Raw genomic sequence first — 14889 nt, forward strand, 5'->3', positions numbered from 1 at the left:
CCCCTCCAGTCATTCTAGCCTCCCTCTGTCTAATATGCCAAGCTCACTCCTGCCTCAGGATCTTTGCACTTGCTGTCCTTCTACTTGAACAACTCTTCCCTAAGGCCTTGGCAGGCCTGGCTCCTTCTCGTCCTTTAAATCAAAACCCAAATGTCATCTTCTCTGACCACCCATTTAAAGCGCCCTCAACCCCACTTGTCATTGTTTATCTCATTAGCCCGGTTTATTTTCTTCAGAGCACTTGACACTATCAAAAAATGACCTGGTGTGTTTATTTGTTGACTTGTTTATTTATAAGAGATCAGGGGCCTCGCTGCCTCCCTGGTAGTAGAACAGTTTCTGGTACGTTGCAGGCTTAAGATTGACATGAATATTTGCTGAATAAATGAACACAGGAAAAGGCTCCGGGAGAGAAGGGTCAGAGTGGAGTGATTCAGGCATTAAGACAGCCATGGGCCCAAAGACTCAGCCTCCTTCTTCCCCAGGGCAGGGGCCCCTGAGCCCAGCCGAGTGGGTGTGCGTGGAATGCTGGTACCGCACCAGGTTTTCTGCCTGCTTTTCCTCTCGCCCATTATCTTAGACCCAGGCTCCCCCTACTTCTCCTCCTCCCCTCCTTCCCCCTTCACTGTCATTACATTACAGTCATCAGAAGCCAGCAGATTCACAGCCTCCTGTCGGCTTTTTCATAAAGGACTGTTAATAGAGTTAGTTTTCAGCGGGGGCGCTGCAAACTGTTGTCAAAACTCTGACTTAGCCACCCACATCCACGTAATTAATCACAGAGGAAACCAGAAAAGAGTGGCATGAGGGCTGGGGTCCAGCTGTGTGGGGGCCCTCTTCCCAGAGGGGACTGTCATGTAACACACAGCCGCTGCCCACCAAGAGCCAGGCTGGAAACAAGACAGCCTCCCCGGAACCACTGCAGAGTACAAGTCAGGATCTAATTAGCACTGGGGGGCGTCCGCCACCTTCCAGAGGTTGGTAGCAAAGGAAAAGAAATTAAACAGGTGGGGTAGAGGCTGGAGGGAGAAAGAAAGTTAAAGATGGTTTATTTTAAGATGACAAGGAAGCCGGCATTTATTGAGTACTGTATTAGTTATCTGTTGCTGTGTAGCCCATTACCACAAACTTGTTGGCTTAAAACAACACATGTTCATTATCTCCTCATTTCTCTGGGCCCGAATCCGGTAACAGCTTAGCTGGGTCCACCACTTGAGGTCTCACAAGGCTGCAATCAGGGTGTCAACCAGGGCTGAGTTCTCACGTGGAGGCTCAGCTGGGGAAGGATACACTTCCCCGCTCACGTGCTTGCTGCAGCACTTAGTTTCTTGTGTCTGTAGGACTGAGAGCTTTGGCTTTTTCCTGGCTGTTGGTCTGAGGCACCTTCAACTCCTAGAGGTTCCCCACAGTTCCTTGCCACGTGGGCTTTCCCAGCTTGGCCACTTACTTCATCAAGCCAGCAGGAAGAATCTCTATAGAGCAAATCCACCAGCAAGACAGAGTTTTATATACCATGGTGTAATCACAGAGGAAATCACGTCCCATCTCCCCTGCCCTCTTCTGTTGGTTAAAGGCAAGTCACAGGGGAACTTCCCTGGCGGTCCAGTGGTTAAGACTCCATGCTTCCACTACAGGGGGCGCAGGTTCGACCCCTGGTCGGGGAACTAAGGTCCCGCATGCCGTGTGGTGCGGCCAAAAAAGGAAAAAAACAAGGGAAGTCACAGATTCTGCCCACATTTAATGGGAGGGGGGTCGTACCAGGGTGTGAACACCAGGAGGGGGAAATCATAGGACAGCCGCCCTAGAGGGTCAACCACAGTACCTTTTATGTGCTAAGGACCGTGCCAAATGCTTTTGCGTGTGTTACATCATTTAATCACTAAAACAACCTGAGGGGCAGGCATCATCCCCTTTGCACAGATGAGAAACCTGAGACAGGAACGAGAACTTACTTGCCCAAGGTCCTGCCAGTGATCAGAACCACTTGTGTCAGGACAGCAAGCTTACAGGCTGGAGGGTTCAGCATCTTTACAGGAGGAGCAAGGGCCCGAGGTTGGTGGGGAAGAGGATAGTGAGAGGGTTCTGGCTATGAGGCGTGAGACCAGGAGGGAAGATGGCTGTGGATGACACGTTGAGAAGGAAGAAAACCGACAGTGCTTCGTTTGATGATCTCTGTATTCTCAATGAAGCAGGAAATGAGGGTGTCTCCTGAGAGACTGGAGGTTGGGCTGGAGGGGAAGCAGAGACAAGTTGGAACAGCACCTGTGGGGAATGGGAGAGGGGGAACAGGAATCCGGCCAACATAAGTACAAGGTTGCCGAGGAGCGTAAAGCTGCTTCCTCCATGGAGACTTTAGCAGTTGCCTTGGTAGGTGGTACTCGCTCCCACCCCCAGCTCTTTGTGCAGTCTACACTCTCCTCAGGCCTTGTAGGGCTGTGGTTCATGCCCGTGCCCATCCCTCTCGTCAGGGCAGGAACCTAACAGTAGACCACATTGGGCCTCCTGGTACCCAGCACAGGGTCTGGCGCGTGGGAGCCCTTCGTAAATGGCCTTGGTTCCAGACCCTGAATTTCTAAATCACTCCACTCTATTACCTCTCACCCCCTAAAGGCTGACCAAGTTCTAAAAGGCTATTCAAAACTACATATTTTTATTTTTGTTCCAAAAGTAAAATTTGAAACCACAGCAGGCTACAGAGATGCAGATCCCTCAGGGAATAGGGGTTTAGAGCTGGAATTGAGGAAGTCTTCTGCATGCAGAACCTGGTAACCAAAAAATTTTGCATTTGGGCCCAGTCTCTTTGATATCAGAAGTCAAGGGCCATTTCAGAATATTCCATATCAATCTAGATTGGTGTGAAACGTTGCCCACAGTGTATTATTGCCTGAAAAATACAGTCATAGTAGATGGAACAATCCCATTTGTATCAAATGACAAGTTTTGACTCATTTTAAGTGACAGAAAACTGAACTCAAACTATCTTAGACAAAATCCAAAACGTGTGGGCTTATCTTCAATGAAAAGTCCAGGATGCCAAAGGGACTAACATTTTGGCCCGAGAATGAGGCAGATGGCTGCCAACAGCCCCCAGGGCCTCATCCTCCCCTAGGATTCCTCACACAAGTCCTGAGGTCTACTCTGATTGGACCAACTTGGGTCACATGACCGTCACTGAGCCAATCACTGTAGCCAGGGGGATTCCATCTGATCCAGCCTTGGTCAGGATGGAGTCAGTGTGTTGTGAGCAGGAGAAGAGGAATGGATGCCGCGGTGGTCATACAGGCAGCAAATATCCACTCTGTGTTGTGCTTACGTCCACAGAAAAATGACCGGGGAGATGCTCACCAAAATGTCAAGAAAAGGGTTCTCTCCAAGTTACAGTACTTGGGGCAGAGTCAGATGCCTCTTTTTGTAAAATCAGCCCCATGCTTCATCCTAGGGACTAGACTAGGGACCACCACTGGAGTCTCATCCTGACCCACTAATAGTATCTAAGCCTTGCTGGAGGACCAGTTCTGGAATCCCTGGAGACACTGAGTCCCCTAAGGCCCACCTCAACTCGTTTCCCAGCCTCTGCTGGGGCCTGAATTGGGAGCCTGACCTGGACTCCAGGCCTTTTGCCCTCCTGGCGAGGAGGGTGGCAGGGCTGGCGTTTGCTCACTTCACTCTGAGTAGGGTCCTCCACCCTGGAGAACCACTTGGGACCAGGATGCTCCCACCCCCAGGACTCCTAGCTTCTTTACACCTGGAGATCCCCACCCCACCCTGCCTGCCCAAGCCGAGCCCGGCAAGTACGGACCACACACTCTTCAGACTCTTGTCCCAAAGCCAGCCCCTCCTGGGATCAGTTTCCAAACCCTGATCTCAGCTCCACCATGCCACTCACTTGTTGCCCAAAGCGGCAGCAATGGCCCCCCTAACGCTACACAAGAGACCAGGGACAGGCAGTACCGGAGAATGGCATTTTATTTCTAATTGGATCCCTCAGTTGCGTCTGACAGTTTCTTTGAACCGTCTGCGCCGGTTCTTAGCCGACCTTTGGAGGCTCTTCTTCCTGGCCTTACGGTAGATGCCCAGTTCCTCTTGGTACTTCGCTCTCAGGAAAGCTGCCCTTTGTTCATAGGGCTGCTTGTCGTAGGCTGTCATTGCTGACCACATCTTCCCCGAGGCCTTTGCCACCTGCACTACTGACCAGTTTGGATTCTCCCACTTGAGCTGGGCGTAGTGGTCTTGGCAGAAGAGTAGGAAGGACGATGGAGGTCGTCTGGGTGCGCCGGGGTCCCGCTTTCTCTTCTTCTTCCTGCCAGGGTAATTCATCATCTCCTCCTGGTATCGGGCTTTGTCGAGCTTAGCCAGGGCTTCATATTTGGCCTTTTCGTGCTTTGAGATAGACCTCCATTTCTCCGAACACTTTCTAGAGAACTCTTTAAAGCCAAGGTGGGTGTTTGGCTTCTGCTCCATGAACTTGTTTCTGTAATCCAGCAAAAAGTGGATATAAGAAGAGACATTTGCCTTGGGCCTTAGCTGGACTTCTCTTCCCATGTTCGTAAGGTCATTTTATTTTCTGGATCTAGTAACTCAGACGGCAGAGACTTTTGTCTGCCACACTCCAGGAGCAATTAGAAGGTGCTCTGCTGGTGGTGAATGTTTCTCTCTGTAAGAGCTGCAGGCAGGGGTCCCCTTTTCAGTGGTGGTGGCATTGTTGGGTCAGAGGGGATTGTGACATCACTCACAAGCTGGCCACTCCAGGCCAGTGCTGGTGGCATTTGCATACAGGTGCTCTTACTGGTTGGCTACTTGGCGATCACATTTTGCTTCTCGTGAAAGATAATGGTTCATGCAGAGAAGGCTCTGGAGCGGTACCCGCCCCCCCGGAATGTTTCTCCTTGGTTTCCTGGAGGCAGTGGGCTTTGCTCAGTCGGGGAGCTTTCCATCCCTCGGATGTAGTAACAAGCCACGGGGTCTGCCTTCCCCGCCGTACGATTGTCAAGATGCCGCCTCATCCCTTCCAAAGACAGGTTGGAAATAATGAACACGAGGAGGTGGATGGCTCCAGAGCTGTCATGATGAAATGTGAAGTCTTTCTGTTTGCCTTGAACAGTGGTAGCTCATCCTGTACAAAGAGTTTAGTAGTAACTCTAAAAATAATCAGGTGTGACAGCTCTGACTCGGTTCCTGTCAGGACAGAGTCGTCTAATTTAAAACCCAAGCACTTGGCCTATGCGTCTGAACTCTTCATTTCTCTGAGGAAATTGGGGGTGGGGCGGAGGTTAGGGAAGACGGGAGGAGAACCTTAAGATTTTACTAATTACGCCTGAGTCCATGAAAATGAGGCAGAATCCTTGGCCTATCAGGAGGCCCCCTGCCTTTATCCCGGGGGTCCCCCTTTCTTGGGGCTAGAGCACAGAGCTCTAGCAGCTTCACTCAAACGAGTCGGCCTCTGGCTTTTTGAGAAAAAAGTTGCAAATGTTCCGTCAGTCTTCCAGCTGGAGGGAAAAGAAAAGAAAAGTGTCATTTATGGACCTTTGGACATTGCGAAGTCCTTGCTTACCTGGTCGTGGAGTTGATACCACTCAGTGCTTGATGACAGAGCCAGGTTTACAGGACTGGAACACTGAGTCTCATTAACATAAAGTTAACCTGTTTCAGGTGAAACAGCCACTAACAGGTTGGATCTGGATTTGAACCGATTTGCCGGACCCGGAGCCTCTGCTTCATGCCACCTGCACAGAACAGCTGCCTGGGGGGCCTAGGGTCCGGGTGCGTGGCCTCAGCAGCTGAGCTGAGTCTGACACTGAAACTCGCCTGAGGCTAGACCACATGTTGAATTTTGGCCAAGGCCATTTCCAAGGCTCCACAACCGATTTCACCTTCCAGCTTACCTAAAAGAAAGATGGATATTGACTAGAGTCTCCAAGCCTGAATTCTAGTCCCAGCTCGCCACGAGGCGGCTGGGCTACCCAAGCCAGTCCCTTCCTTCCTGTAAGCCTATGATGTTTCATCTATGAAATCAGTGATGTGGAATCAGTGTTCCACGGGCCAGGAAAGACCCTCGCGGTGACATGCTGCAGTTCTGTGGCCGGACTGGGGAGCCCGTGAGATACCAGATGCCAGGTCAGGGAGTCCGGGCCAGCGGTGGGGGCAGAGAGGTCTGGCCAGTGGGAACAGTTTAATCTGGGGACACTTCTCAGCCTAGGGAGCTTTTTGCCGCCAGGGTTCTTTGTCCCACGGTGGCCAGAGGTTGGCTCGTCTGTCTGTTGGACTTGAGCTGGGCTGCCAAGATGAATGAGACACAGCTCCTTCCAGAGCTAGAAGACTGGGTTGTGAGGAAGAACTTGCCTAACATCCAGACGTGATAATCAGCTTTAGCTCAGACTCACAAAACGCCCAGCAGCTTCTCTGTGCCTCTGTTCACAACCTTCTGCCCCCTCTCAGGATGATAAGGTCCAGGAACATTAACTCCATGATAGCCGCCCGGAGCCTAGCAGATCTAGGAAGGGAAGACAGTTAAGGTGAAACCTGTGACAGTCCTTTGGTGTTGGGGCCACATTCCCGACTTGGCGGGGTGAAGCGGGGCACCCCTTTGTCTAGTGGAGCTGCGGGAGAAGTAAATACACCAGACTTTCTAAATCGATGCTGTGTGCGCTGGCATCTGAGGTTTGCTCCTTTCCATCCTTCCCCAGCATGCTCCCTGTCCTGGGAAGCTGACCCATGTGGACCACATCAGTGGCTCCTATGCCCTCCGGCTTCCACTTCAGTTTGACCAATGGGGACGCCAACAGGACATCAGGGAGGGAGGGAGGGAGGTGAGGTCAAGGCAGTTACTCTCTGGCTCCCTCCCCACGAGATTGCCTGGAACTGGCTCCCCAGCCCCAGGGAGGCTGAAAGCCCCATCTCCTCTTAAGGCATCCTCTGGAAATGACTCTCCTTCCAGGTTCCCTCTCCTTGTCCCCCCTGCTGAGGGTGGTAAGAGCTCCACCTTTACTAGCCTCTGAGGATTCAGCTCTCCCTTGTGGCTTTCCAACACCTTGCCCATCCCTCTGTAAATAGCCTCTTTGTTAAACACTCCTCAAATTATTCTAATTCGAGTGGCCATCTGTTTCCTGCTGGGACCCCGACCAGTGTGCTGTGTTTCTAACCTTCCAGCGTGAACAGCGGAGGTTTCACAGCGGAGGTGGATAAATAAAGCAAGTGTGGGCATCCATCCAAAGCAGAAGGGTATCGAGCTTCTGGAGGCCTGAGCTCTGGGCAGTCACACGGCCCAGAGGGGCCTGCAGGGGCCGGTGTGCCTGCCGGGCGGTGGCAGGACAAGGCCACGTGGCTTAGGAAGAAGTGTCTAATGTCCTTTGTACCATGAGATGACCTGCGGGCAGGGGTGCTGCTCTGGAGGTCCAGGTAGTAAATAGTGCAGGCTTCGTGGGCCGTGCATTTTCTGTTGCAAGTTCTGGGCTCTGCCATCGTAGCTCAAAAGACAACATGTAAACGAACGAGTGGCTGTGCACCAGTAAAACTTCACAAACACAGGCGTTGGGTTGGGGCTCGTAAGCCTGCCCACCCCGGTCTAGAGATGTGAGTTCAGTATTTGCAGACTTTTGGATTGCAGTCTGCAAGAAGAAATGTATTTTACACCGTGACCCATTTATGCACGTGCACACTTCATAATAATAATTTACACAATGCCTAACGTGTGCCTCTGTTCTAAGCACTTCACCCACATCAGCCCATCTAATCCTCGTGACGGCCCTGTGTGTGGGGTGCGAGTCAGGGCATGCTACTTTTATCCCCATTGTAAAGGTAAGGTCTCTGAGCACACAAAGTTCTCAGAAACAGAAGTTTTACGAAACTGTACCTACTATGTGTGTGACGTACTCTTTTCTTCTCCATTCTATGCTGCTATAGTCTCCTCTATTTTATTTTTTTCTTTTAAATGCACCCCACGGTCTGAGCTTATGACCTGCAAATGGGTCACAATCCATGGGTGGATTTGGAAAACACTGTTTAGGCGGGTTGGGATGGACCCCCACACACACACCTCGGAGGTGGTGAGAGCCTCTTTCTCGGCAGCGGTAACACCAACTGGACAAGCGACATCCTTACAGTGGAGGAAGGGGGCAGGTAGCACTGTAACCAAGGGATCAAAGCAAAGGCTATCAGTAATAGGCCCTGCTGATATCACACACCCCCTTCGATGATGCGATAATAAGAGCATCTCACCCCGTGGTATTCTTCCCCCAAATCCATAACCCTGGTCTGATCGTGAGAAAATATTAGACCAACCCAAATTAAAGGTCAGTGTACAAAATACTTGACCAGTACAAAAGTCTCAAGGTCTTGAGAAAACAAGGAAAGCCTGAGAAGCCGACAGACTGGAGGAGACTCTGTAGACATGGTGCCCCCATGCAAGAGAAATGCTGGACTGGATCCTGGAGCAAACAGGGGCCCTAGTGGGAAACCTGGGGAGATGCGATAAAGTCTTCCATCGAGCCAATATTAATGTACCGGTGCGGTTTCTTAGTTTTGCTACATGGATCATGGTTATGTAAGATGCTAATATTAAGGGAAGCTAGGGGAGGGGTATACAGGAAATTTCTATACTGTCTTTGCAATTCCATGCTCATTTCAAAATAAGTTTTTTTTAATCTCCCCAGCTGATGGGAATGTGCGCCCAGGGTTGGGGCACCCCACTTCTAATCCTTCTCCAGGAATCCTAGGGCAAATTTTACCCTCAATTGTAGCAGCATATGCTCCTGGCGTATCATCTGTCACAGTGTTTCTCAAGTTTGGGGGCAAGCATCAAATTTGGGGAAATTTTTTAAATCCCAGGCCATAACAGCAACAACATGAGGAGAAGAAGTGCGTGGCAGGGGCACGTGATACACGCCGTGATGCTCTCTCCATCCCCCTGCTGCCCTTTCTCCTTTAGGGTGGGAATCAGTGCTGCATTTGCCCTCGGAGCAAAGCATCTGTGGCACGTAGAAGAATGGCTCCACGAAGATGTCCACATCCTAGGCCCCAAAGCCCATGAATATGTTACCTTACGTGGCAAAAGGAACTTCGCAGATATGATTATGTTAAAGATTTGGGGTTGGGAAGATTATCCTGGACTGTCCGAGTGGGGCTGATGTAATCACATGGGTCAATATCAGAGAAAGGCAGGAGTTGCAGTTAGAGATGGAGATATGAGGACAGATGCAGAGGGTCAGAGTCAGAGAGAGATTTGAAGATGCTACACGGTTGGCTTTGAAGATACAGAAAGAGACCACAGGCCGAGAAAGGAAGGTAACCACTAGAAGCCAGGAAAGGCAAGCCAACGGATTCACCCCTAGAGCCTCCGGAGAGAGTGCAGCCCCACAGACACCTTGACCTTGGCGCAGTGACACCCATTTGGGACTTCTGGCCTCCAGAACTGTCAGATAAGTAATCTGTGTTGTTTTAAGCCACTACATTTGCAGTCATTTGTGAAAGCAGCAATAAGAAAGGAACACGGTATCCAACTGGTGGTCTGTAACTATTCCTGTGCAGTTCTTAACCCCTGCTTGTGTTAACAGCGATGGGGAATGTATGCCGCCGCTTAATGGATTACTGGAGGGGGTCGGGAGCACGACCTAGTCAATTTTACACACTTCACTCTCTCGCTGACTCATGAAGTCACGGATTTGCTCACTGGCTTACCAGTTAATTCACTCTTTTATACTTTCAGTTCATTCACTCGCTCACTGATCACTCATGTGCACACGTGTGCTCGCGCGCACACACACACACATTTCAACCAGTAGCTGAGTTGCTGGAGCATTGCGGCTGCTGCTTTAATGGCCATCGATAAGCAGTGTTGGAGGGATGGATACGTCTCAGGATTGGTGGTGGTAGGAGGCATCTGAAATTCCCTGGAAGCCAGACCGGTGGGGAAGACATGGTCATAAGTAGGGTTAGGCTCTTTGGCATGGACCTCATGCCAAGAAATGTTACTCAGTCAGATGTGACCATGGTAGTTTAATACAAATGATGTTAATGCTTTAGGTAGATCACCTCCAGAAGCCTAGAGAGAGAGAGATTAATTTGTCCAGGGCAGATGAGAAACGCTGGATTGGATCCTGGAACAAAAACTAGGGAACGTTAGCAGAAAAACTGGGGAAATGTGAATAAAGTCTTCCATTGACTAATGGTACAGTACCAATGTTGATTTCTTAGTTTTGATACATGGACCATGGTCATGTTAGATGCTAATATTAGGGGAAGCTGGGGGAGGGGTATACAGGAAATTTCTGTACTGTCTTTGCAACTCTGTTCTCATTTCACAGCAATGAGTGGCAGAGCCAGGCCTCAGACTCAGGTTGGTTTGACTCCAAAGTCTATGTATTTAACCTCTACTGATCGTCTAGGAACTCCCTTGGGGCCAAGGAGAAGGGGAAGCTGGCAAGGAACAAGGCCAAATACTGCAGGAGGAGAGCAGGTGGAAAGAGAGAAGGTGTCTGAATCTCAACACTCACCGGGTTCTGGGGAGACTTTTCCCATCTGGGTTGATCCTGATTCCAGATGCATCTGGTGAAGTTATCCCCAGGTCACAAGATGCCCCAAGTTCAGCATGTAGACTGACCCGGATGGCCCACTGAACCCCTCGGCAGGTACACACGGAGCCTGGGTCCACTCTCATGGGCAGAGCCTAGCCAAAGCCAAGTACGGGGTCAGCACCTAGCCCAGTGGGCTAGTGAACAGGTGGACGGGAAATGGGACAGATGATCAGGTGTAAGAATGGGGTCAGCGTGCGGGGGACCAGGCATACGTGTTTACCTTTGGCAGGTTTACCTTTGGCAGAGGGGGAGAGGATGAGAGCTAGAGCAAGACCACCTCTGAGGAGATAACCCCCACAGCCAGCTGTGGGTACCCCTCACGGGCCTTGACAAAGCCCCTCCCTGACACCACAGACTAGGAAGAGTGGCCCCTGATCTTTCTGTTCAAACCCCTGCCTCTTTCAACCACAGTGGACATCTTTTATCTGCCTGGCACCCCTCCCTTCTTTCGAGCCCATTCCTTCTTTGGGAGAACTGTCCCCAGAACCAGTCATGGAGCTCTAGTAGGGGCCCACGCCCTCGGCCCCAGGTGTGGACACAACCCCAGCTAGACTAATCAGAGGCTCCCAGCGAGCTTTTCCTAATTGAACCCAAGGGAAGAGATCTTCGCTTTCTCTCTGGGGGTGAAGCTGGGAGAGTGAATCAGGGAGCTGCTAAGTATGGCCACAGTCCCAGCCTCTAGCGGCACCATCTGCACTAGCGAGGATGAAGCCAGAGACAGAGCACAGCACAGACGGACCCAGAGACAGGGACCTGCGGCATCTGAGTCCCTAGGTCTAGTCATCCCCGGGCCAGCTACATCGTGACTGTGGCAGCAGGTAATTTCTTCTCTACTCCACGCCGATTTAATCAGGGTTTCCGCCACTTGGAACCACGAATATAAGACGTTAACTTAGATGTGCTGGGGGTGAGTGATATAAGACAGGAACTCTCCCCTCCCCCATTTCCAAGTCTTCCTTCCTGTCTCTCTCCTCTCCCCTCTGCTTGTGTTGGCTCCACCATGCTGACGGCTGGGTCTCAGGTAGCGCACAGACAGCACTGGCACGTGGTGGGCCCTCCGTAACAGCGAATGCTTCTTGAGCACTTGCTATGTGCCAAGCCCTGTGCTCAGAGCTTGTAAACCCACTATCTCGCGTAAGCCTCTTAGAGTTCTATGAGGCGCGTGCTGTTGTTACCCATATTAAATACGTGGGGAGACCGAGGTGCAAAGCAGGCCAGTTACCTGCCCAAAGTTAGACAGCTGGGAAGTGTAGAGCCGAGACTCGAACCTAGGCAGGTGCCTTCCAGGGCCCACGTGCTTAATCTCTGCCCCAGACTGCTTTGGATTCAGGAAATGTTAGATCCTTTGCCCACGAGTTTCCCTTGCTGCACGGAGCTATGACGTGACCAGGAATGATGGCTGCTGTGTCTTAAAGCCTCGGCAGGAGTTTATGAGCATCCCTGCAGCGCCTTGAATCATCATAGTCACACTGTGAGATGCACCCTGGGGCAAGAGAGGCTCAGAGAGGGAAAGCAGCCTCCCCAGGTCACAGAGCCCATGGGTGTGGAGGCAGGATGGGAATCCGGCTCCATCTGACTGTACGATAGCTTCCTCACTGACCTTAGCAACCCCGATCCCGGAGACGGTTTAACCCATCCATTCTCCAGCCGTCTGGGAGGTTCACTTCCTCAGCCAGGGCTTCAGAGCTGCTGAACCGTCAGGCGGGGCCAGCTAGCTGCCTCCTGGAGGGGGAGGGGGAACGTTGAGGATGCTCAAACTCAGAATGGCAGTGGAGTGGCAGGCAAAGGCTGGCGGGGGAGGCTCCTCGATAAGCCATCTGCAAACATTTCCTCTGGATAAGAAGTATTATCCAGATTTAATCCCCAGAGGCCTCTGCAAGGCGTACATTGCCACCCTCCCTGGAATGGGGGCAGGTCCCTTCTCCGATTCCTGTTACAGTGACAGGCGGAAACTGGGCAAGGCTGAGTAAGCACGAGCCCGTGGAGGCCAGGCTGGGGCTGCCTGAGGGCGGGAAGGAAGGCGGCTGCCCAGTGTACTGGCTGTGCTGGGTGCCGCAGGGTGCCCTGCCTTTCACCCCTGCACTGTGCTCTCACCAGAGCGGATGCAGGCATCCTTATTTCCCCAGGGAAATGAGGCCACACTAGTCTGGGGTCTCCTTAATCCCTGTGTTCTCTGGAGGCTAGGGTTCAAGGCACTGATAAGACCCCATCTCCTCTCTTCTCAGACCTAAGCAAGGGAGTAAAATAGTTCACATTTGTGAGATACCTAACGTGTCAGGCACAGGCCTGGATGCGTTATGTGCAAGAGCACAGAATCCCATTGCACAGATGAAGAAACCGAGGCTCAGAGAATTCGTAGTACATGCCCACATTTCACAACTAGATAACAGTCAAGCCCAGATTCAAATACAGGCCTGTCTGATTTTAGAGACCTGGCCTTTAACCCTGACCTTCTTAAGCCTATTGCCTCTGTAGGAGAACAAGACAGGTGATGAACCAGGCGGGTGGTGTCTCCACCTAGACAGAGACCTGAGCCAGTAAGGGAAGAGGGTCCAGGTGGCGTGTGAGCACACCTTGGTCACGAGACTCCTGAGGCCAGCACCCTGTTCCCGGGTGAAGCCTGGTGGGGGTGGGCTTGGACATCTTCAGGCATGGGGACCATCAGGTCTGCAGGCTGGATTTCAGGTCTAATCTATGGCAACAGAGACTCGGGCTGGGGGCAGGGAATGGCCAGCTGAGGGCCCAGCAGCTGGTCAGGACCCAGACTGCTCTTAGATTCTGTCCCAGTCAGACTGGAGCGGGACCTGGGGGAGGACGGATCTTATAAGAGTGATGGGGTGGGGGGCAGGAACAGAGGTGGGAGAGATGATGCTGGGACACCCTTTTCCCAAATCTCCTGTGGGAGAGCTAGGCCTGTGAGGCCTTCTGTCAGTCGCTGTGCGTGCACGGTCCCGTTAGCTGATTGGCCCAGCTTGGGTCACATGGCCGCCCCACTCCATTCAGCTGTGGCCTAGTGTCACGAGGCTGCCCCTTCCCAGAGCTGTGTGTCGAGGGAGGGAGACGGATCTTCAGAGGCTTCTAGCACTCAGAAAAGAGTAGAACTGCCTGATAGTTAGACCTGGAGACAGAAGAGGAGAGAGTTGGGCATCCCCTGAAAGGCTGTGGGGAAACCACCACCAGCCCCCTGCCCAGAGCTTGGCCCCCAGCGCCAGTGCCCATCTCCAGACCCAACCCCATTCCCTTTAGCATCATGGGCACGGTCTCTCCACAGAGGCAGGACACCCCTCACCCAGCAGCCCTGCCTGGTGAGAAGCTGAGCTGGGAGTGGAAGGAACCAACGCCCCAAGCCACTCCCCAGACCTTCCCACTGTGTTTCCCCCAACTCACAGCCCCAGGACATCGTGATAACACTCTCATCCCGACAGCAAACACAGCCAGGAGCTCTGTCCCCCAGCCCTCCCGGGCTCAGACACACGGCCTCCAGGGAGCAGTGCGTCTGGAGGACAAGCATGTACCTGATGTAGTTTGTGTGGGTTCCCTGGAGCTCACGGTTAGCCGAGCAGGGAAGAACGATGATAATTTGTCGAGTTTGTTGAGTTGCTTCTGGGACAGAGGGAACATTTGCCCACGTTGCTTATCAGACTCCACCGTTGCTGCACTGAGGCCACGTCACCATGAGAAGAGTTTCCCCAGAAGGTGCCGGCAGCCGCCCAGAACATGGGGAACAGAGTGAGGGCTGAGGGCCCAAGGGGCTGGGGCCGCACGTCTTCACGGGAGGCCGGGATGGAGCCCCGTGTGGCCTCCGAGACCCTCCCCGCTGTCCCCAGGCTTCCCTGCTCACCTGCCCTTTCCTCTGCTCTCCCCACGTATGCCCTCTGCTTCCTCCCGCAGGACCTCATTCATCCGTTCATTTATGTCAGTGTTCCTTCTTCCCGTGAGCAGTATTTCTCGAGCCTTTCCCATGTGTCAGACACTCACAAGGTACTGAGGGAAGAACCAAACAAGAAAGGAACAGCTCCGGTCTTCAGGGAGCTCGCGGTTTGGTGGGGAAGCACATCCCTGCGCGATGCGTGATGAGACAAGCACTGGGATGGACCAAGTGTAAGGACTCTTCGCAAAAGAAAAGGAGGTACCAGGGAGAAGCCCACCTGGCTTCCGGGATCCAGTGGCTGTGAGACGACACAGGATGGATGAAAAGGAAGTTGCTAGAAGAAGGGTGGGGTGGGTCAAAGTGGACAGGGAGAGTTTGGCTGGGAGGTGAGTTCTTGATCTTCAGAAACATTCAGAACACACCTTGACTGACCATGTGTCCATAACGCTG

General features: G+C 52.3%; 2 protein-coding genes across 2 annotated transcripts in view; one reads left to right on the plus strand and one right to left on the minus strand.

Moving 5' to 3' along the window:
* The window catches only part of CSMD2 (CUB and Sushi multiple domains 2), a 669690-nt gene that overhangs the window by 295607 nt on the left and 359194 nt on the right, over positions 1 to 14889 (plus strand). The gene's annotated exons all lie outside the window — the stretch shown is intronic.
* On the minus strand, positions 3985 to 4542 carry HMGB4 (high mobility group box 4). The gene has a single exon (XM_060142709.1). It carries the CDS (start codon positions 4540 to 4542, stop codon positions 3985 to 3987), a length of 558 nt encoding a protein of 185 aa, XP_059998692.1.

The sequence above is a fragment of the Lagenorhynchus albirostris genome, chromosome 2 (genome assembly GCF_949774975.1).
Source record: "Lagenorhynchus albirostris chromosome 2, mLagAlb1.1, whole genome shotgun sequence".
Taxonomy (NCBI): domain Eukaryota; kingdom Metazoa; phylum Chordata; class Mammalia; order Artiodactyla; family Delphinidae; genus Lagenorhynchus; species Lagenorhynchus albirostris.

Excerpts from the sequence above, each read along its gene's own strand:
- HMGB4 (XM_060142709.1), bottom strand. The coding sequence starts at position 4,542 with ATGGGAAGAGAAGTCCAGCTAAGGCCCAAGGCAAATGTCTCTTCTTAT.